The following is a 22,911-nucleotide window of genomic DNA, read 5'->3' on the forward strand; positions in this document are numbered from 1 at the left end:
ACAATAAAACATGTTTGTTGAAACTTCAAGATAACATAACATCTGTGTGCCATCATAAAATAAAATATTTGTCCACTAATTAGGCTGGTGTTTCATTCTTCAGAACATTAATTTTACTCGGCAAATAGTCATTAAATTATTTTGGTTAAACTTCTCCTTCAAGTGTTCAGTTCTTCTAGCTAGTTGTTTACCGAATAATGATAAGCACTCCTTTTTTGAGTAAAGACATTTATGTGTTTTGATTAAAGTGTGAGATGAAATGCTAGGAACAATAAGAAAGCCATGTTAAGAAAGTAACAGCAATTGTCCTTACCAAATTTCTTTTCTATACTCAGGTATTCATAAATATCTGCTGCCTTCTTAAGTTTCTAAATATTCTCTTAATCTTCACGTCTATTTGACTAGGTTTCAGAAGATATTTACATATTAACATACATATCCATTATTTGGACATATTTTATCCAGAAAGCACTTTGATGTGCCCAGTAGGGGGACAGAAGAATAAAAAATTACAGTTGACTTCTAGACACAAGTATTCTAGTAAGAAAGACATATTTAAAGCAGAAAAACAATATTATGACAAAAAGCAATAATTTGAGACAAGTGTAAGATAAATAACCAGTCTTGGTTTAGGATCAATTTCCCTCCATACTCAAGAGCCAGTATTTTTAAAAGGAGTTTATAATAGTAGATAACTTACAGCTGCCAAGGTCAGTGAGATGTTTAGAGATGAGAAAACAAAATTTAGAGTATTTAGAGAACTGTAATTCCTAGGGCATTGCTGGACCATGGAGTCCAAAGTGAAGGGAAGAGGTAGAAGGTGAGGCTAAAGACAGATAGCAGAATGTAAATGCAAAACTAGGCAGAGAAACTGTGACTAGTGTGGTCAAGGGGATCTTAACCTAACACTTGGGGGATGAGTGGTATGTAGATAAACAGAAGGTCTGAGTGGCACTCTAGAATCTAGGTCTATGAAACTTGTATACTGAGAAAACTCATTGTATGTTTCAACCTTGGTAATCTAAGTCCTTTGTTTGAAGCCCAAAGAATTACACAGCTGAAGACTGGTACTTACCTGTTAGCTAGCCCTCATCTTCCTTATATTTGCCCTTCCCTATATATAAAAGCCCATTGCCCTAGTCCTACTATTCCACATAGAGCTTCCAAAACTCACTTATTCATTTCCATCTGTGCCTTGCAGCGTATGTTGTGCCCTTCCTCTGAAAACCCCTTCCTTCCTTACTCAGTGTATCCACATCCAATCGCCCTTTAGGGCAAGCTCAATCTCACATTTTTTTATGCCTTTTAAAATCAGGCTGTTTTACTACAATCTCTCTCTTCTCTAAATATTAATAATATTTATTTTTAAAATTTTATTCATGTTTTGAATAATGATGTGAGACAACATGTAATTAATTTTTCATGTCTATATGCCTTATGCATTCAATTTTCTTGGAAGTGTTCCTGACTGATGTTTTCAAACATCTAGGAGAATAGAAATACTCTAATGTAAGCACAACCAGAAGACGTATGTAATCAACAAAAGTGCCAGCAGTGAGATTCTAGTATCCTTGCCACCACTGACTATGTGGATCATCAATTTTCTGTGATCCTTTGCTGGTACCCGACCTGCCCAAAGCACGAAGATTGAAGCACATGACTCTGCTATACTTATAAAGAGATGTTAAAGTTGAACACTTTCATTAAGTTCTGCTTTAACAGGACATACAACATATATAAACAATCTCCTGCAGAAGCTTTATACATGTTGCAACAGAATAATGGAGTACGTTTGTTCGGCCTCAGAGTCTTCATTCTTTGGCTGCCCTTTGCAACATACCAAAGGTGTCTTGTTTCTTCCACAAACTTGAATTACTTATGGAAAAAGATTATGACACAATTGGCAGGCTTCTTCCTACTGACTTGGGCTTACTGGCGGGGTGGTTTACTAACAGAGCTATTAACCGTGCTTTAAAAGAAGCACCTACAGGGAGCATTAGAACGAGGGCAAGAGATTTCTGCCAGTGTCATTTCTTTAACAGCACAGTTATATAGTTATGGGGTTGACTGGGCAACCATACTACTCTATGGATGACAGTCACAGTTGATACTTCACTGGGAGGACATCGGAAGCGACATTCTTAACCTTGGAGAAGAGAGAATACTTTGGGTCACTTGGCTGCAAGTCATCTGGCTACATAAGCAGGCTATTAAACCCTGCAAGTGCAGGGAAGAGACAGACACGGGCACTTTCAGTCAGAGAGCTGACCTCATGGTGTTTTGCTGGTTGAAGGGTGGAGGGACAGAATCTTCAGGGAGGAATGCTTTTCCAGGAGGAGTTCCTGAGGTCATTCCTCCACCCTGCCTCTTTTATTCTCTAAGGATCACTCATCTGACAATTTTTTGATTTAAAAGAGCAGCTCTGCTCTCAATACCAGATGTAAGAAACCACATTATAGAAATATTTCTCAAGTACTGACTACTCCCTTTTTTCATGGAGTCTGCTCCAGATGTGTGTTGCTAACTCTGGCTTATTCTACACTGCTTTGGAACAAGAAACAAATGCTTATTCTTGAGAGCTAAAAAACAGTGAAAAGTTAGCAGAATCTTCTAATTTAGCATTTGTTTCTTCTGTTTTACTAAAAAGGATTTAGTAAAAAGTGTTTAGTATTCCTACATTTTATGTAGACCAATAGCTGCCTGACGTGAGTGGTTTTCTCACCGTGATTCTCTAAGTTCTACACACCTGTTAAGGTGCCTTTTAAGTTGTCAAGTGCGTGAAGAGCCTGATGAGAAGTAAAGTCAGAGGTCACTTTTCCTCAGGGAAAAAAGTACACGTACTTGTAACATTTGCCAATTTCCATGGTGTAAATAGTCTCACCATGGCTGATTTCAAGTTGCCACTCTAATGTTCTTAATTGAGAAGAGGTGTACATTATCTGCTCTTGTGAGCTGAGTACATGCTGGCTCCAGCACAGACTGCATGAAGCTGAGGCCTCAAACTCTGATTCAAGCAGTGTGGTTCTCTTTTATCTTTTTAATATCTTTATTTGAGGAGTTTCTCTTAAGTTTTTTTGGGGAGAATAGAATTTTGTTGAGTTTGCAAATCAGTTGTCCCTGTACTAACCCCATTTATATGTGGTTCAAAAGAATCATTGATGAAAACACATGTAAGCACAACTACCTCTTAATTTTCCCTATTAGGATGAGTCTATGATTAGATCAATTTCAAATATCAAGTCACTCTCAAAAGTCTGATATTTTTCTCTAGAAATTCATAAAATATGTTGAGTAAAATAATAAGAGCCTTTGATACATAATGGAATATGAAAGTTGTTCAGCCTCCGCTTCCCCTTCCTTTTCTCATAAATAATCTCTGCTTGGCCGGGCGCGGTGGCTCAAGCCTGTAATCTCAGCACTTTGAGAGGCCGAGGCGGGTGGATCACGAGGTCGAGAGATCGAGACCATCCTGGTCAACATGGTGAAACCCCGTCTCTACTAAAAATACAAAAAAATTAGCTGAGCATGGTGGCGCATGCCTGTAATCCCAGCTACTCAGGAGGCTGAGGCAGGAGAATTGCCTGAACCCAGGAGGCGGAGGTTGCGGTGAGCCGAGATCGCACCATTGCACTCCAGCCTGGGTAACAAGAGCGAAACTGAGTCTCAAAAAAAAAAAAAAAAAATCTCTGCTTGTTATACCCCCCAATCTTAAACTGCTGATGCTTTTCCCTTAAACTGCTGATGCTTTTATACAAAATTAATGTTTTATCCATCTTCTTTTGAGCTGTGAATATCAAACAGGGATCATCTTAAAGGATATTGTATATTCTGTGACAGGAGCTTGTTCTCACTTATAATTAAGTATGACCTAAAAATTTAATGTTTTTATAAACAAGTACCAAGTCTCCTAATTTTTCCACAGTTAATTAAAGGTCAGTTGTTCTCCATAAACTACATTTGAATGATTAGTCTTTGAGCTTCCTAGCCAGGGAACCAAACTCAAGCTTTAAAAATTTTGGATTAAAATATGCTCTTTAAAGGCTTAGCAAACTATGTTTTTCAATTTTCAAAAAATTGACATTAGCCTAATTTAAGAAGAGGAGAAAATAAAAGAGTAAACAATATGGCAAATGAACGCTAATAACAAAAATACAATGAATCGACAATTAGTGAAAATTACATGGGATAAATATTTGGAAGAATATTAGCAAAGATAATTTCAAATTCAAGAAAAAATAAACATTTTTGCATAAATGCTAATAGCTATCTTTTGATTTTTAAAATAAATTCATTATTCATATTTACCCATTTTATAATTATAACCCTATTTTATGAAATACAGAAATATAAGATTATATTTCTCTTAATGTTCAATTGTATAACATCTCTTGGTTTACTGTCTGACATTTTAGAAACAAAAACTAGCCAACATTCTAGAAGGCAGCATTATTATAGGCCAAATGAGAAAGAAAGAGTAGGATTGTTATCAATGGAGTCTTAGAAAAATTCCAGTTCTGATATTCCAGTGCACTGTATGTATCTTCAGCTGGAAAACTGAGTTTTCAATGTGTCCTTAATACTATTAATATTGCATGATATGGATATATCCACCTGCTTTAAAAACAATACTTCTAGTTCAGACCATTCCTAATTAGAAAGCAGCCTATAGTTAAATAGTTCTAATTTGTGTGTTACTTTATAAATATTTTATTTGAATAATTATATCTCATTGGTTGTAGTTATTTGCTTACATACAAATTTTCTTTCTTTGAGATATATATATAACACAATTTTTATCTAAATAGAATTCCTAGAACTGGAACTATCTCTGTATGAAGTATCTCTAAATTATTTCTCACATGGTTATTCCTTAATTAAAATAGATATTCAGGCCTGGCACAGTGGCTCAGGCCTGCAATCCCAGAACTTTGGGAGGCCAAGGTAGGCGGATCACGAGGTAAGGAGTTCGAGACCAGCCTGACCAACATGGTGAAACGTGATCTCTACTAAAAATACAAAACTTTGCTGGGCGTAGTGGTGTGTACCTGTAATCCCAGCTATTCAGGAGGCTGAGTCAGGAGAATCATTTGAACCTGGGAGGTGGAGGTTACAGTGAGCTGAGATCATGCCACTGCATTCCAGCCTGGGCAACAGAGCAAGACTCCGTCTCAAAAATAAAATAAAATAAAATAAAAAACAGATATTCATTTATTGTTAAATGATTTTTTTTAATAAAGCATCATAACAAAGAATTTTTCCTGAATACTTACAGTTCCAGGGCGAGGATATGGGATTCTGCCCTGATAGGAAATCACCTGATGATTGGGCCCTTCTTTGTGGGCAAAAGGCCCATTAAACACAGTCTGTATATCAGATAAATGATACACGCACACTGCTGACCCTTTGAAAACTGAGCTAAAAAAGAAAACAGAAAAAGGCATTTTCTCATTTTAAAAATTAAAATACATTTTAAAAACATATGGTAAAACATGATAAAAAGTTAATATAATTCATCATAGAAAAGTTCAATGTTATTGAATACATGTGAAAAGTTAAAACATTTTGAAAAACGATGATACATAAAGCATTAAAATACTCAATTCATCCATGGAGATAGTAGACAGTATCTTATAGTAAAGCCCTTTTCAATGTTTCCAAAATATAGGAAAACTTTAAAAAGTTTCTAACTAGTTTATCTTAGTAACAAGAAAGTATATTGAAATTTTACTTAAAAATATGAATTTCAATTTCAAATCACTATCTATATGACCTATCACAATCTAACTCAAAGAAATAAATCTTGTTAATAATTGAACACCGTATCTTTTCGTATTATGACTATTTTAATACGAGTGCTCTCACGTGGTATCTTAAATGTTAGTTGGAGAAGTCTATGTTGTATGATTTATGTACTTTTTCTGTGGGTCACAAAACAAAAAATAGGGGCCCAGAAAAGATTCCTTAAACCATCTTTAGTCATTGACACATCATAAAATTTGTTTGAATCCTTAGTGAGAAATATTTCCATTGTCCTATGGCAGGTTGTCTGAAATCAATATTTCTCTGACTCACATATTTATTTCAAATTAGACGTCTAATGAAAAAAGGTGCATTCCCATTAAAAACAAATAAGATACACTGTTAATTATTCACATTAATAGAGAGAATGATGATTTTTGATATTGAAATTACTGGTATTTGGAAAAACAAAACAAGAAAAATAGTTTTAATGGAAACAATATTTTCTCAAGACTACTTAAAACAGGAGTTAAACACATCCTTAAAGACATCTTTTTAGACATCTTGTGGGGCAACTGCAAATATTTAAAAACAATATCCTTGTAAATTTATTTCACTTTGAATAGCTCATTGCAGTTTACAATTATAATAAATTTCTCTCACTTTAAAAAAAAAACAGCTACAGCCTTTAGATTTTTGTTTTGTAGTTGAATCTCTAATCAAAGGGAATCTTTGATTATCTTCTACACTGGCTGGATACAGCTTAACTCTAAGGAATATGCCTAGTATAAAATGAAAAAAGAAATATATGTGCAGGAAAAGGTGAAAATACGATTTGTTATCTTGAAATGTATACTTTGACCAGTTTGGGCATCCCAGAGCAGTGAGAAAACATTAAACTAATTTTCAAATATATGAAATAATGTCATATAGAATGAGAAAACTGGTTCAGTGTTTTGTTAGGTTCTAAATAGTCATCACTTTATATTAGAAGTAAAAAGTATTTTTATAGAAATGCCTAATTATTTCCAAATTTCCTAAGGTATAATTGGTATACCAAAAAATACAGTATATAATAAATATATACAATGTGGTAAGTTTGGACATATGTATACACGTGTTACATCACCACAATCCAGGTGATAAACATTTATTACCTCTGATAACAGCAACCAAAAAATGCCAAAAGTTTTATTTGCTCATGAGTGCTCAAATTACTTTCTTTAAAAAACATATATATTTTTTCTTACATTATACTTCATATTTTCATTTGTTTCATAAAAATGCCATGCAATCATTACGAATAGACTCTACAAAAGTATTTGAAAAGCATTAATTCGCTCCAATCTATTTTTGTAATCAGGAATATGTAAATAAAATAGATGGGTCATATCCCAAATGCCATGTAAAATTAAAAGCTGAAGAGAAGAATGCATTTATAATAATTACTGTTACTCTATGAAGTTTACATTTAACTCATAAAATGTAACTGTTGAATAATTACCTTGACGCTGTAAAAATGCCATACACTAGTGTTGTTCTCGGGTTATCAGTTTCCAGCAGAAACACATCCTCTATAAAAAGGAAAATATCAGTCTCTTAAAGTCTTCAACTACTAACTTCATTGTTTTGAAAAATTTGCCCTAAGAAAATAATTTCAACTATGAAAAGTACTCTGCAGAAAGACAGTCCTGTACCATGGTGATAATTTGGAAGCCAGTAAATGATAGAAACACTAAAATAATACAGATACTAATGGATTTTATGAAAATTTTGTAACCTTGTGAAAACCACGCTAGTAAAATAATATTATGGGGAAAAATACAATAGTATATTATATGGACTACAACCATATTAACATAAAATTATCCATCAAAATACAAGAAAAAGATTAACAGTGAGTGTTCCAGGAGGCAAAGCTGTAGAAATTTTCTGGTTGCTTCTTTCTAAATATCCTTCAATGTTAATATATTCCTTTTTTAAATTAAAAATTACAAAATTTCAATTTCTTTTTGATCTAATGTTAGGAGTTGGAAGACAGAATGAAACTTTTTCATAGTTGACTTGTCTTACCATTAAATAGAAATTGTTGTGGCATATGTTCAAAATTGCTAGTGATACTTCTATTTAATGATAACTCCCCTAACAACAAGATGTTTAAAATATATCAAGGCAAAGACAAAAGTATGCATAGCAAAGTGATAAATAACACAATATGAAAGTAGATTTCTGATAGAAAACTCTAATTAATAATAAATTGCCACAATTATATGAAAGGTCTAGATGTAGTGACAATCTTGCTAACATAATTATTGCTGAGAAACACAAAGAAATATGTATTTACTTTAAATTAACAATGAATTTAAATGACCTCATAAGCAATAAATATTTAACCACTCAAGCAATAAATTAATAACCACTAGTCCTTCCATATGTGAATAAAGGCTGACAATGTCTAGCTCTCTCTAAAGAAAAGAAAGAAAGACTGAAACATAAAATACATTCACAAAGATCTGGGGGGATAGAATGAACAAGTAGGCTATTTCATTAAATGATACTTAGAACTTTTCTCCAGAAAAGCTTATCTAGAAAAGTTTGTTCCATAATCAGCACAATAGTTTTTGAGCAGAATAATGATCTATTTCATGTTTATAACTATTAGAATCAGTAAACTTTTCCATATGGTAACAGATTTATTGCTTATGTTATCACCTATCTCAGAATCTGAGAATGACCATTATTTTATATTTTAATGAATTAAGGTGAAAGAAAAGTCATTTATAAATGGCATTTAGTAAATATGATGTGCCCTGGGATATTCAGACTAAAAAAAACAAAAACAAAAACCTGTTCCTTGGCAGAAGGGAATCAAACTGTCAGTCCTTATTTGACCTGGAAAGTATAAGCCTCCTCCTGTCACATTGAGAATACTTAATCTCAGGGTCACCAAGCAGAACTAAGAAGGAAACATGAGTCTCTAAATTTCTACACTGACACTTTTTTTGCAGCCAAACTCTATCCTGTCTGTTCGCTACAACAGTAAAAATATATAGCTGTATTTTTACACAAAATCAGAATATTACATACTCTAACATATATAAAATAATCATTTATAAAAACACATATTATTACCTACATGCAAATTATTCAAGTTACACCCCCCAAACACATACACTCATTCATATATCATGGTGATTTCCATGAGCTACATGTTTCAGCTGTGCACTCATGACATAATAGACTAAAAAACACTTAAGAAAATTTATGACCAGTATGTAGATCATTAATTCAAATTAGCACATTATTTATGCTGAAAATATCTATGGAAAACACGCACTCTTCTGAGACCTTATTTAAATATATAAACTTTATAAGCCTTCTTTCAGAAACATTTTTCAATCTCTATTTATGTACCTAATTCATCAAAGTGTGTTTCTGGGCCGTCTTCATCTGTTACTGAGCATACCAGCCTCGCCTTTAAGAAAGTGGTCCACCTGTTGACAAGGCTCCGCAGTCCACCAGAGTCATTCTAAAACCATTTTGTAAACATAATTCAGATTGCTTAAGTAAATACTGAAGCACATTAAAAATTCAACTTGAACTCTAGTTGCTTGGAGAATGAAAATCTCAAGAACGGATATGTTAACCACTTCTGTACATTGATAGTCAAAGAGAAATATTTATGACTTATGGTATTTTATACAGTAGTTATACTATTATTCTCTTATAGCATGATATCAGTTTAAAATACATTTACTTGATAAATGTATAACATAAATATTTCTAATTTTAACAATGTATAATGGAAGTATTTATCAAATGCTATGGAATATAGATCATTTAATTTCCCTTTCATTGATAAGTGTCTTCAATTTGAACATCAATTATTATGCTCAGTGAGTCTTGCAGATTGTAGTCAGGAGAGTGGTTCAGTCTTTACACCAAATGGTCCCCAACAGTTTTATATTCACGTCTTTATTTACTCAAATTATCACATAGTTTTCAGTATTTCTAATCTGATACCTTATTATACATCATTTATATGGCCAGCACAGGGGAAATAGCACTTGAATCATTCACAAATAGTCTCACTGAAGACATTTTTTTTCTTTGTCTCCAAAGGCCTTTTACCATTTCTGCTGACTTTGCTATCTTGTTCCAAATGACTGAGGAACAGCTGAGCTTCATGATCAGTGGAATATTATAATACAAAAATAAAAACTATTTTACATACTAAGCACAAACATTTTTTCACAAAGGATGATAATCATAAATAAGTCAGGACAAGTCTGTAAATCTCTATTATAGAGAGGACATCACAAATTTTCTTATGTTATATATACTTATTGTTTCTATACAACGACGTTTTGGTTGCTGTTTTTAATTAGAATTTTATTTTATTAAAGCTTTTCTTAATTTTCACTATTTATAAATGGTTCCTTAATGATCATCTTTAACTGAGATATTTGCTGTATTTTATTCACAAAAATCAATTTCTTTTGGTCATATACAATTTAGCCATTTGCATACCAATGCATTAAATGGATAGGGTACATTTATCTCATATAACTTATTCACAGTTAGAATTTGGGTTAGGGTTATAAACACTATATTCAGAATATAATAATGAGGAATAATAAATGTTATATTAAATGTTTCCCTGAATATTTCATTTATTTGTAACAACTGATAATAAAAGCATGGAGATTAACCATAATTTGAATGTCTTGGTCTTTCTTCAAATCAGAACAGCATTAATACTTACAGGACATATTCGAGCAATCATGGAATGAATCTCTTTTGTGATCCTGTTACCGTCAGTCAGTTTTTCTTTGAAGAAGAAGAAGATCTTAGCATCATTTGGATCAGTACCATCTGGGATGACATGTGCATCTATAAATACAGGTTCTAGAAAAAAAATATAAAAGACTCTATAGTTATTCATGACGAAAATCCATCTTCTATTCATCCAAATAGACCACAGGCACATGCCTTTCCCATCTTTGGTAAAAAAGAAAAAAAAAAAACAATTTAAGGCAACATTGCTAAAAGCAGTAATTGCATTCACTCAACATACCACATTTGGAATGTCAAGTACCACAAAGTATAGCTATAGTATGAGAAACTACTTTTTTTTTTGTCTGCAATACATTCTGGAAGTGCAGGAAATGCAAAAATTCTCTGTGCACCGATGAGTCTAAAAAAAAATTGAAAAACTTTTCTACCAGTTATTTCCCAAGGAATCTGATGGCTGTTTTATTGAAAAAAATATTTATTTTTCAAAGTGTGTTTTTCAATCTAGCGCATATAAACTCCAATTCACTGAAGCAGAATGAAGAGCTGGAAGTCCAAGATCTAAAAAACATATTTTTTCTTAAATTGCAACAAATGAAATGAAGGGGAAACTTTTCAAGGAGAAGTAGTGTCATTAGTCATTTGGAGACATACAGGGTTTCCTTATTTCAAGAACAAAACAACTTTTAGAATATTCTATTTCCAGATGTATGCGTGGAATCTTATGAAGAAGTAAGTGAACAATCAAATGCTTTCTTGTGCTGGCCTATCAGGGAAATAGGATGCTTCATTGAGGCGATTCGTGCTTAACTGTGCAATGTTCAGGGAACTGCCACATTTAGGGTCAGCTAAAAATTTTCTCTAGGGTGAAATGACAAGATTCTTAGCTTTTTAAAAATTCCTCTAAACAACAGCATTTGATTGAAATAATACAGTAAAATCAAATGAGCACCTTTTTTTTGATGTGAATTCCATATGATACCAAAAAGTGGAGGCAACTGAATATGGATAATCATAAAGTTACCATTCCTGTGATTTCTATTGAATATTAGCCCATTTATAAAAAAACACATACCAGTTTTATAATTTTAGAATCTAAGTTTAAAACAAAAAAAGAGGAGGCCCTTACTATTATTTATTGCATCTAAATGTCAGACATTTGGGATAATTTTTAGATTTGCCATTGTTAAAATATACAAGAACATTAAATTAAGTAAAAAGCATATTTAATTGTATATGTTACAATTAAACAACCAGAGAAGATGCTTAGGTACTGAAATATATGATAAATTATCACTGTCACTTTTATTTATTCATATTCATATTCATATGGTAATTGTAGGATGATTAACAGAAATAAAGATCTGGAATATGGACTATGAGCTATTATTTATTTCCCCCAAATATTTTAAATCATACAGTACAGAATTACCATTATTCATGTCATAGCCTTAGTTTTTAACTGTTTTCCCTAGTTGTTACAATGGAGTTAAATAAGTTTAACGTATGATAACAAAAAATAAATGCATCATATGCTTTCTTACCACTTAACCATTTGGAATTGTATTGATCAGTTCTGACTGGATTCCTCTTGGTTAAACTTCGAAAAATGGCAGAATCTGTCCCCATGAAATCTATATACACTGCAGAGAAAAGCTCCTCATCTATGAAAAAGAAAATGTTAATAGAAATGTAAACTTTTAAACCTATTTTGAAATTCTAGGTGAGTTTATTTATTAGGAGATCACCCAGGTATTACAGTGTTATGATAATTGGTTATAACCAAACATTAATTGGTTTGCATTGTCCAGCAAATCAATAAATTTTAATCTTTCATCATTATTGCCTGAATAATTACCATATTTTTTAAAAATAAAATCTCAAAACAACTTTATTCTATGTAAAAGTGAAAGTTCCTTTACCTATACTTATACTATGTCGTTTTTTTTTTTTTTTTTTGAGACGGAGTCCTGCTTTGTTGCTCAGGCTTCAGTGTAGTGGTGCGATCTTGGCTCACTGCAACCTCGACCTCCTGGGTTCAAGCAATTCTCTGCCTCAGACTCCCAAGTAGCTGGGATTACTAGTGGGTGTCTGCCACCATGCCCGGCTAATTTTTTATTTTTTAGTAGAGATGGGGTTTCACCATCTTGTCCAGGCTGGTCTTGAACTCCTGACCTCATGATTCACCCACCTTGGCCTCCCAAAGTGCTGGGGTTACAGGTGTGAGCCACCACACCCAGCCACTAGATAGTAATTTTTATATAGAGTCTATTAGAAAAGGTAGATGAATGATAGATAACAAAATAGTTTGTTTACCTGTAATAAATTTAAAAGAAAACACTCTAAGAGTCAGAAAACATAGTTTTTATAGGTAATCCCTAACAAATTGGGAATTAGTGCTAAGTTTGAACATTCTGAGTCTCAACCTTCTAATCTATAATTAATGGGAATTAGATTATGATCTTAAAAGTTCTTAACACATATTAAAATTTCTATGATTTTCCTAAATGGACTGAATACAACAGTTTAAAAAATTATTATTATAACAAGAAGGCCACATTATAATTGTCAAAATAGTATCAGTGATTAAAAAATTTAATTACTAAAAGTATGTATTTTGATCTTTACTGCTAGAAAGTTCCCAGTAAGGTAAACAAAGTGCTACTTTTTCTATTGCAACTCAGCCATAAAAATAGAATACGACGGTAAGAAAGAAAAGATATTTAAAATTAAATAAATTATCACTATTAACAGAATCAGATGTATTAATCTATACATAATATTCAACATTTAGCCTCTTGTTTGAAGACCTATATTACTTTTCATCTAGTAAGGGGCAGTAAGCATTGAATTGGTAACAAGGTGACCCCCGAGTATAAAACAGTAGCTTAGTATCTGTTTTAAAAAGAATGAAATTTATCAGCCTGGCCCACTGAACTGCCATGCAGTTGTGTTCCTTGACTGTTGCTCTAGGGTTACTCCCTGGGCTACCTTCAGGTTGTGGTCATTTTGGCAGGATTGGCACATTTCAAAGTACTCTCAACTCACTGTTCAGTAATAAGCAATACCAGTTGGCCCAGCATAGAATGGAGAATGGAATGTATCTAATATGTGCTCACCAGGTTATGAACTGGACCCCTACCAGTTAGCAAGCTGGTGTGGCAGGCATTCTGTGCCTCAGCTCTCCTTCCCAGTAGGGATTCTAGGCCCATGGAAATAGATTACAGGGAGATAACAAAAATGTGCATAAAAGCTTTTTTAAAAAAATCATTTTAGCTTCTTTAAAATTCTAAGAACATTTGTCAGGCTTACAGACACACACATATGGCTATTAAATTGCGATAACTTTACAAATAGTTAACACTTTTGTTATATCCCATTAACCATAAACTGTGGATTATACATTCCTGCTGTTCAACAGATTGATTAGTAGAATCTACAAAAGTTGATATCATAGAAACAGAGAGTAGCAAGGTAATTATCGGGGACTGGAAAGGAGAGGAAGGGACAAAAAGAAGTGTTCATCAAAGGGTATAAAGTTTCAGCTAGTCTATGGGAATAAGTTTTGATGATCTACTGTACTATACAGTGACCATGGTGACAGTAAATAAAATTTATTGGATATTTCAAAACTGCTTAAAAATGGATTTTAACATTATCACTACAAAAAAATAAGTTGGTGAGGTAACAGATACGTCAATTGGCTTGACTGAATTTTTCATTTATGTATACATAGACCAGAACACCACAGTTTCCTATAAATATACAAAATCATTACTTGTCAGCTAAAACAAATAAAAATTAATGAAAGAAGGTAAGAAAAAAAGTACTAAAACATGAGAAAAAGTGAGTGTACTTAATACTACAAACACAAGTACAGAAGACACTGAAAATGACTTTATGATAATATTTAACCGTAAGTATACATATATACACTTTTAAAAAATGCTTGGCTGGCTCTAGGTATAACAAAACTGTCATTTGTCAATGAAAAGGTACATGCTTATCATTAATCACAAATATTTTTACAAATGAGAATTGAATTCTCCATTTTTCAGCTCAGAACTTTCTTTCTATTATTTTACTCACGTACTATCATCTATACAACCATCAAGAATGGGCACACCATGTCATGCTAATTTTCCATGTTATTTTATGTTTAGTCCATTATCTACTTACTGATCATAACAGACACTGTGTTCATATTGGGGCTGAAAGAGCAGCGTCCTTTTCCAGATTCATACTTGGAGTCCATCACGAAAACTTGGTCCTTTATTGTGGATAAAATTTAAAATATGTCAATGATAACTTATTTAATCGAGATAATTGTCACTAGTAAAACAAAGCATAGTTAAAATCAATACGCTTTCTAGTTGGTTGCTTATGCCTTCCAATTTACTATATTAAGATTTACTCAAACTATGAGAACAATCCATGTGTAATTGCAACCTAACCTCAGCAGGGCTAGTTCTCATTCTATTATACTCCCCATAGAGCTGATCCAAGAAGTCATTCTCCTCAAATCAACATCAGCAAAAATCACTTGAAAATCAAGTATTATTAGAAACCTCAACTAGATATGTTGAACATCAGCCAAAAGAAGAAAACTGTCCACAGAGGAGCAATCTATATAAGGAGTATAATATTTTCAAAATAATATATTTTTAAAAATAGAATTTTACATTACTATTTAATTTCATCATGTAAGGCATTATACAAGATTCAACAAAATAATTCATAATTCAGATTTGAAATGTGCTAGTTACTTATGAATTTATTTAATGAAAATTTACTGGGCATCTGCCATGTACCAGAAACCGACTAGACACTGGGGATACTGTAAACAAAATACATGAAAATCTTTATCCTCAAGTAATTTATAACCTAGTGAGAAAGAGAATAAATAATTAAAATATGGAGTATGTTAGATGGTGCTTGCTACTGAGCAGAAAAGTTAAGCAGGAAAAGAGAATAGAGAAGAATATAGATTGGGGGCAATAGATTCAATGGTTTTAGCCTCACCAAGAGGGAATACATTGTCAGTATAAATATGTACCTTTTTCTTATGTAAAGTTAATAGAAGTCTCTTCCTAAAATTCAAAGTAAAAAATGACCATTTTAATAGGTCAAATAAGATGATAAAAAAGCTTAATTATCAAGTTAAGATTTTTAAAATTTATCCTGAAAGAAATATGAACTCAATATTTTTGAGTGTGAAAATGGAAAGATCAAAACCCTGCTCTAGGAAGGGAGACTGTATCGTGAGCTTTAGCAAGATTGGGAATGAAATGTATAAAACCGGACACTGCATTCAGGAAAATGGGCTAGTTTCCTATTACAAGAGTCCAGGAATTAGGTAATAATAATCTGACTTAGCATGTTTTCAGTGGTCAAGGTAAGGGCAGTAGAGATGTAAGAAAATTTATATGGTGGCAGTCAACAGAGCTTGGCAATCAGTTATAATTTGGTGGCTCTAATTTTATTGTACTTCTTGTCCTTTTCACACTGTCTCCATACCCTGAAAGAATACGTCAATTACAGTCTCCATACACGCCTCCAAACTACTGTTTTGTAAAAGATAACCTAAAAAGGTAAATCCAAATAAACTATAGATTTGTGATCATCAATCACAACAATTTCTAATTGATCAGGAAAACAGATGATTCTGAAGTTCTGACTGCTTGAAAAAATAAACTCAGTACAAAGTTGTTGTACTGAGTTTCTGTCCTACTACAGGACCTCCCTGAAGATGATAGAGAATAATAGAGCTTAAAAAGAATCATAGTCCTTTAGCCTAAAAAGGTTCTTTTTGAGCGTCCTAAGATCTTTGTCAATTAAGTCACTCTGCAGACGATGAAAAAATATGACTTGTCCAGAAGACCATGTAGCTAAACGGTGATAAGAGCACAATTTGAACTCAGTCTCCTGAGTCCTAGTGATTCTGATTTCCAAAAGGTCTTCATTTATGTAACGAATAAACTAAATAAATAATTCTAACCCAGAAGAAAAACAAACAAAAAAAAATTAGTAAGCTTTGTTGTGGTTTTAGAGCTGGAGACTGATTTGACCAAATAAGCGAGAGTTCCTGTTGCAGGAATTGATGAGTTTGTTTAGGTACCATTTGCTCTCAACTGACCTACTCCTATCCACCTTGCACAGCACTCTCATACTCACACAGTCATAATCTAGGTCTTGTCATTGCCAGAAGCAGATGTGGTCTACCCCAATAATAATAATTATTATTAATATTATAATTCTTCAAACTTGTCTCTTAAGAACTCTTCTCTACTTCTACCCAGTTCATTAGGCATTTCTCTTTTTTACTTTATTAACAAGTTAGATCCCATGTATTTTTGTTTGCTTTTTTTTTTTTTTTTTTGAGACGGAGTTTTGCTCGTTACCTCAGCTGGAGTGCAGTGGCGTGATCTCGGCTCACCGCAACCTCCACCTCCTAGGTTCAAGCAATTCTCCTGCCTCAGCCTCCCGAGTTCTAGCTCTATTACCCAGGCTGAAATGCAGTGGTGTGATCTTGGCTTACAGCAACCTCTGCATCCCGGGTTCAAGCGATTCTCATGCCTCAGCCTATGGAGTAGCTAGGACTACAGGGAAGTACCACCACGCCTGTTAATTTTTTGTATTTTATTTATATGGACAGTGTTTCGCCATGTTGCCCATGCTGGTCTCAAACTCCTGGGCTCAAGTGATCCGCCTACCTTGGCCTCCCAAAATGCTGGGATTACAGGCATGAGCCACTGTGCCTGGCCAGATTCCATGTTTTTTAATTTCAATAAATTTTTGACACAATATTCGATTCCTTGAATCTACGACTTTTTTCATTGTATCCATACACTAAAAGGATACATCTATCTACTTTCTCCATACCTGCCTCCAAACTATTAAACACTTTGTAGAAGGTAACCTAAAAAGGTAAATTCAATACACTATAGATCTGTGATCCCCAACCACAAGTGGATCCCCTACAATGTACAGTGGCCTTTCAAAGATTCTCTTATCACAACTGGTTCTGCCATCAAAAATTTCAAGCTTTGCCATTATAGTCAAATTCTGATTTTTCTTATTTCCTAACTTACTCTCAACTCAAATTTCTTATTTCCTAACTTATTCTCAACTCAAAATTATTGCTAAACACTTTGCAGAGAAAACAAAACCCTTAAATGATGTATCTTTAACTCCTCACTGCTAAACATGCAAATATCATATAATATTAATGTAATATTATATTGATATAGCTACTAATACATGAGACTAACTAGTTCTTTTACCTTGAGGCCAATTCTTCAGTGCTTTGCATTTCATCTTATCTGGTCTTTTTAGGCACCCTACATTTCCATTATTCCTTCTGTTTCTTTGATACATCCTTTCATATTAATTGAAGCCTTTATGCCATTATTTAAACAACCTCTTCATCTCCCATGTATCACTCTCCTTATAAACCACATTTCTCAGAGAATTACGTACATACTCATCACCATTTTCTAACTTGTCCTTTCGTTTTCAATCCACTTTAATTCAGCATCTAACATCAATCATTCCATTGAAACTCTTATTGATAAGATCTTTAATGACAATCGTAGTACACAATTCAGTGCTTATTTTTTAGATGTCATCTGACTTGGATTCTCAATGGCACTCAAGATTGTTGAAAACTTCTATCTTTCTACAATGGCTTATTGTTATTTCCTAGAACCAACATAGTCTTTCTTCCCCTACCCCTCCTTTCTCTGTCTCTTCCTTTTAAGATTTGTTTGTAAGTTCATTTTCCTCCAATTGGCCATTAACGTTAGGAAACCCTCAGGTCACAATCATAGTCATTCTTTCCTTTCTCCTCCATACTTTCACTCTCTCTCCGCATAATTAAATCCACACTTTCCTTGGGCTTCGGTTACGCTTATTAAAAAAACAATGGCTCACATATGTATATACTCAGCCTTATACTTAACTTCCTACTTGATATCACCAGTTGGATCCTTCAATAGCATCTCTCATTCAACAGACCAAACTCAGGCTTATAATCTTTACCCTATACATTGTCTCTTCATTCTCATCTCAGTTCTTGGCAACTATATAATTAAAGAGGCTGAAAATAACAAACAAACAAGAAAAGTGTCAACATTTGTATCACTTCCTTTTTCATAACCAAATCTGTCAACGTCATCTATGCTACTTTATCCTTTATGCCATTTTATATTCTGTCACCATTGCTACCACCTGAGAATGACAGTCTCTTTTGTGGTTTTCTTCGTCAATTCTCAAACTAAGCTCCTACAACTTTTCCATCCCCTCTACTTATACTGCAAATCATTTGTTACCTAACACACAAGTGACAACACAATTCTGCTCATGCCATTTTCTGCTGAAGATTGTTCCAATTTACTTCTCTGTTGATATATCAGAAAGACCATGATCTTCAAAATTGACCATGATCCTACAAGCCTCAACATGATTTTGATTCTGCTTTTATTCTCATTAAATGAATATTTCTGAATTGGACAATGAGAGAAAATAATATAGAGTAGGTGGTGAAAAATTATAAAGAAGGCATAGCGAAGTGTCCTATGGGCAAAGACGTTGGTAAAGGCAGTGAAAAATATAGGGCATGAATGGCAGGGTTTAATGTCATAGATCATCAGAGGAGCAGATATACGACTTGAGGGAATCAATTTGGTCACCGAGAAATCTGTTATTAATCAAACAGTTCTAGTTAATGTGTAGGTGTGGAAGATTAGAAAGGATGAATAAAGCCATAAGAGAACAGGAGCATAAAAGCTGGAAATTCAGCCTCCTACTCTGAGAAGCTTAGTAATGAAGCAAAAGAGAGAGAAAGGAGAAAGGTAGAAAAAGAAGTCACAGAACCAAAATAAGGATTTTAAGGAAAAGAACCCCAATCCTTTCTTTAAATGGGAAAATAATGTAAATGTAAAAAAAAAGGGAATAAAAATATAAAATAGAGTGATGAAGGTTATTTGTCAAAGAACTTAATATGCAAAATGTATAATTTTTCTTCTGAACAGAAAAAATGCTACAAAAAATATTGAAACAAACTAGATTGGTGGCAAATTTCATTCTAAAAGCATAGAGGATAATTTGGAAACCTATGACATCCTTGGTCACCTGTGATAGTCTTAGTCAGTCAAAGGTAAAATTATCTGCTTGATGAGGGGCAGGATCAGGGGAGCTTAATTGATATTGAGTTGCTGAAACAGATGTTATGAAAACCTTTGATGAAATCAATCATAGATAAGATGTGGCAATATTCCAAGAATTTCCTGCAAAATTAACCAGTCACCGTTTTTGCTTGATGTTTTATTCATTCATTTAAAGTTGTGATCCACTTGTATTGCTTTATCTTTTTCCAGGAACAGAAGACAAGATGTAAAGACAGTAGGTGAAGAAAAACCATGGTTAGGTCTTTGTGTAGCAAGGATTTATGTGGGTACTGTTGAAAGACTCTTTAGGTGGGCACTGTAGAAATCTCGGAAAGCTCTGAATCAGTCTCAAAAATAACAGAAGAGAAATAGGGTATAACAGAAGCATGTGGTGCTCCAAACATGAAGTAGGCTCAATAAATATTCCCTTAGAACCAATGAATATGAAGGCAGACCAATGAAAGATGGTAGGTAGTGTCCCAGATATAAAACTGAATAATCAAAATAACACTACCAACCTAACTTGGCTCACTTTCAAATTAGGTTTGATTCAATGGAAAACGTTATATCTTAATATGATTACATGAGGGTCAGCAGTAAGTATTACTGTTGGTGATTACAAAATACAATGCTAGTGATAAAGAAGAATTCTCTCTAAATAAAACTTTCTGCATCACGTGGTCATTTTATACTAGGGGATCTTTTGTCCTAAACTTTTATCCTATAAAAGAAAATAAATGCATTATATGTTTGACTAAACTGTGTAGTTCTATAGTAACAATATGGTTTTTATACAACAAATATATAAAAATGATGTTATGGTGAAACTGTATGACTAGAGTTAACTATCAGGGCCTACATTTTATAAAGCTTAGAAATCATAACCCTGTTCATACCTAAATTGGCTTGTAAGATGTACATGCATTATTTCAGAGATTAATTAATGAAACTGCTTCTCCTTTGAAAAATATCTTTTGAAGTGAGACTAAAGTAGTTTATATTTAGCAAAGTAATTAAAATGTATTCTATGCTGGTTTTCCAAAGGAGATTATTTTTTTGGACAGAATTTCCAATTAAGGCTTCAAGTGCATAGTGGGCAATTCATACATGGGAAAATAATTTTATTTGAAATCTGTGCCCTGAAAATGGCTATGCTATTGTTGGCCTGTACAGTGACTGCACAGACTTCAGGAAAGTGTCTGACAGATTGCAGACGTCTGAGGCAGTAGTTTATTTAATCAATTGATCACAGGCATGTGGTTTTAATGACAAGCTCAATGCAGCCAACTGTATTCTTCCAAAAAGCATAATTTTACTTTTCCTTTAAGAATTGTAATATTTCATAGCCTCTTGAACCACATTTTTAAAAGTCTCATTTTAGGGCCAAATTATAATTACTCAGTTTTTTTAAAATGACTTTTTATTCATTAAAAGGTACATAGTATAAATTACATGTCTGAAAATCAACTTTAAAAAGAATCATTGTTCAGTCATATTAGTACTAAAATAGATTAATCCTTGCTAAAGGAAAAAATGTTTATATCAGTAGCCATATTTACTTTTTTCAAAATTGTAATCTCTAAAATCAAATTATTATTTTAAAACTGGATTTTCTAGATTCTAATTGCATAATAAAGCCAAACCAAGTTTGAAGATTCAGCTTTTAAAATAATTATGTTAAGTAAGACAACATGTTTGACTAAAAGAATGAGTAGAAACTCTCTCAGTATAATGCACTTACCTTATTCAACAGCTGTGGACTGGGATAACAAAGACAGTCTTAAATAATACAGACGAAGTTCAACAGTCTCATATTTGACTATACATTACCTATCTATTTGACTAATTTTTAGCAAACATTGTATTGTAATACCCCATATCATTTTAACTAATTTAAGAAACAGGCCAGAATAGCCTAATGTAGGATGATGTTGGTCTAAGATAAAAGTATGATTTGTTAATTACATAAAGTTCTCTTCAGCAGACATTTGGCATCATGCTTTATATATCTTTTACAGATACATACTTAGAAAGTTTTACTGAATTTGAAAGACAAATAGGAAATTACTTAGACTATATTTGAGAAGGTAGGTTTATGCTACAATATTTCTATAATTTGGAGCAAATACTATCACTGTATTACACACAAGTAATTTTGAGATTACAACATTTTAACTTTTACAGTTTATAAATAAAATATAGGTATACTAACAATATATACATATGCACTAAAAATATATATAGTTGCCTTCAACTAAAAGTATATATATACACACACATATATGTATAATAAACATAATAATATATACATTTTTAGCTGAAGGCAGAAGGTGATTCTTTAAGTAGCTTGGCAGACAGAAAAAAATGTAATATACTTTGTGTTTAAAGGGCATGAAAATATTTTATGAATACTGGTATTTTTAAGTTTTTATTCTAAAATACAGTTTCAAAAATCCTTGACACTAATATAATAACTAAGAATGTTAAATAGTTAAACTTACCTCTGATCTCCTCCCTCTGTTCACATAAGTACAGATGGGACTGTAGGCACCACTCCCACAGACATACAAATGTGTCCGATTGAAAACCTGAATTACACGGACAAAGTTCCGACAGCCATGCTAAAGGAATCAGTAAACAAGGAGTTAGTAACTCAATGACTTTCACTGTTATTTCAGTTAGCTATGTTAACCTGAGATTTTGTATGATAGGTAACAATGAGGTAGCTTTTGATGTATTATCCCATGGGTGTCTAATCTTTTGGTTCCCTAGGCCACATTGGAAAAAGAATTGTCTTGGGCCACACATAAAATTCACTAACAATAACTGATGAGCTGAAAAAAAACCTCATAATGTTTTAAGAAACTTTTATAAATTTGTGTTCCACATTCAATGCTGTCCTGTGTGGCATGGTTGGACAAGCTTGTATTAGGCCATATCTCTGGGGATCTATTAACATATTTGTGCCTCTTGGCCAGGTGAGGTGGCTCACACCTGTAATCCCAGCACTGTGGGAGGGCAAGGCAGGCAGATTATAAGATCAAAAGATTGAGACCATGTTGGCCAACATGGTGAAACCCTGTCTGCACTAAAAACACACACATGTATATATTTGCACCTCTTAAAGGTAATTTAAGAATACTTATCTGTCTTGTAGAAGTACCAAATTGCATATTAAGATTTGGTGCAAATGAAGACAAATAGTGGCTCA

The 22,911-nt window shown here is 33.1% G+C and overlaps 1 protein-coding gene across 1 annotated transcript in view; it reads right to left on the reverse strand.

Moving 5' to 3' along the window:
• SEMA3C (semaphorin 3C) overlaps positions 1-22,911 on the reverse strand; it is a 178,724-nt gene that overhangs the window by 54,117 nt on the left and 101,696 nt on the right. Inside the window, exons 5-11 of the mRNA XM_039472862.2 lie at positions 22,202-22,321; positions 14,713-14,803; positions 12,078-12,197; positions 10,505-10,647; positions 9,154-9,268; positions 7,244-7,313; positions 5,271-5,415 (exon numbers count right to left, since the gene is read on the reverse strand). Of these exons, the coding sequence (XP_039328796.1) occupies positions 5,271-5,415; positions 7,244-7,313; positions 9,154-9,268; positions 10,505-10,647; positions 12,078-12,197; positions 14,713-14,803; positions 22,202-22,321 (804 nt within the window). The remainder of the gene's footprint in view (positions 1-5,270; positions 5,416-7,243; positions 7,314-9,153; positions 9,269-10,504; positions 10,648-12,077; positions 12,198-14,712; positions 14,804-22,201; positions 22,322-22,911) is intronic.

This window comes from Saimiri boliviensis, chromosome 10, assembly GCF_048565385.1.
Source record: "Saimiri boliviensis isolate mSaiBol1 chromosome 10, mSaiBol1.pri, whole genome shotgun sequence".
NCBI classification, from domain to species: Eukaryota; Metazoa; Chordata; class Mammalia; order Primates; family Cebidae; genus Saimiri; species Saimiri boliviensis.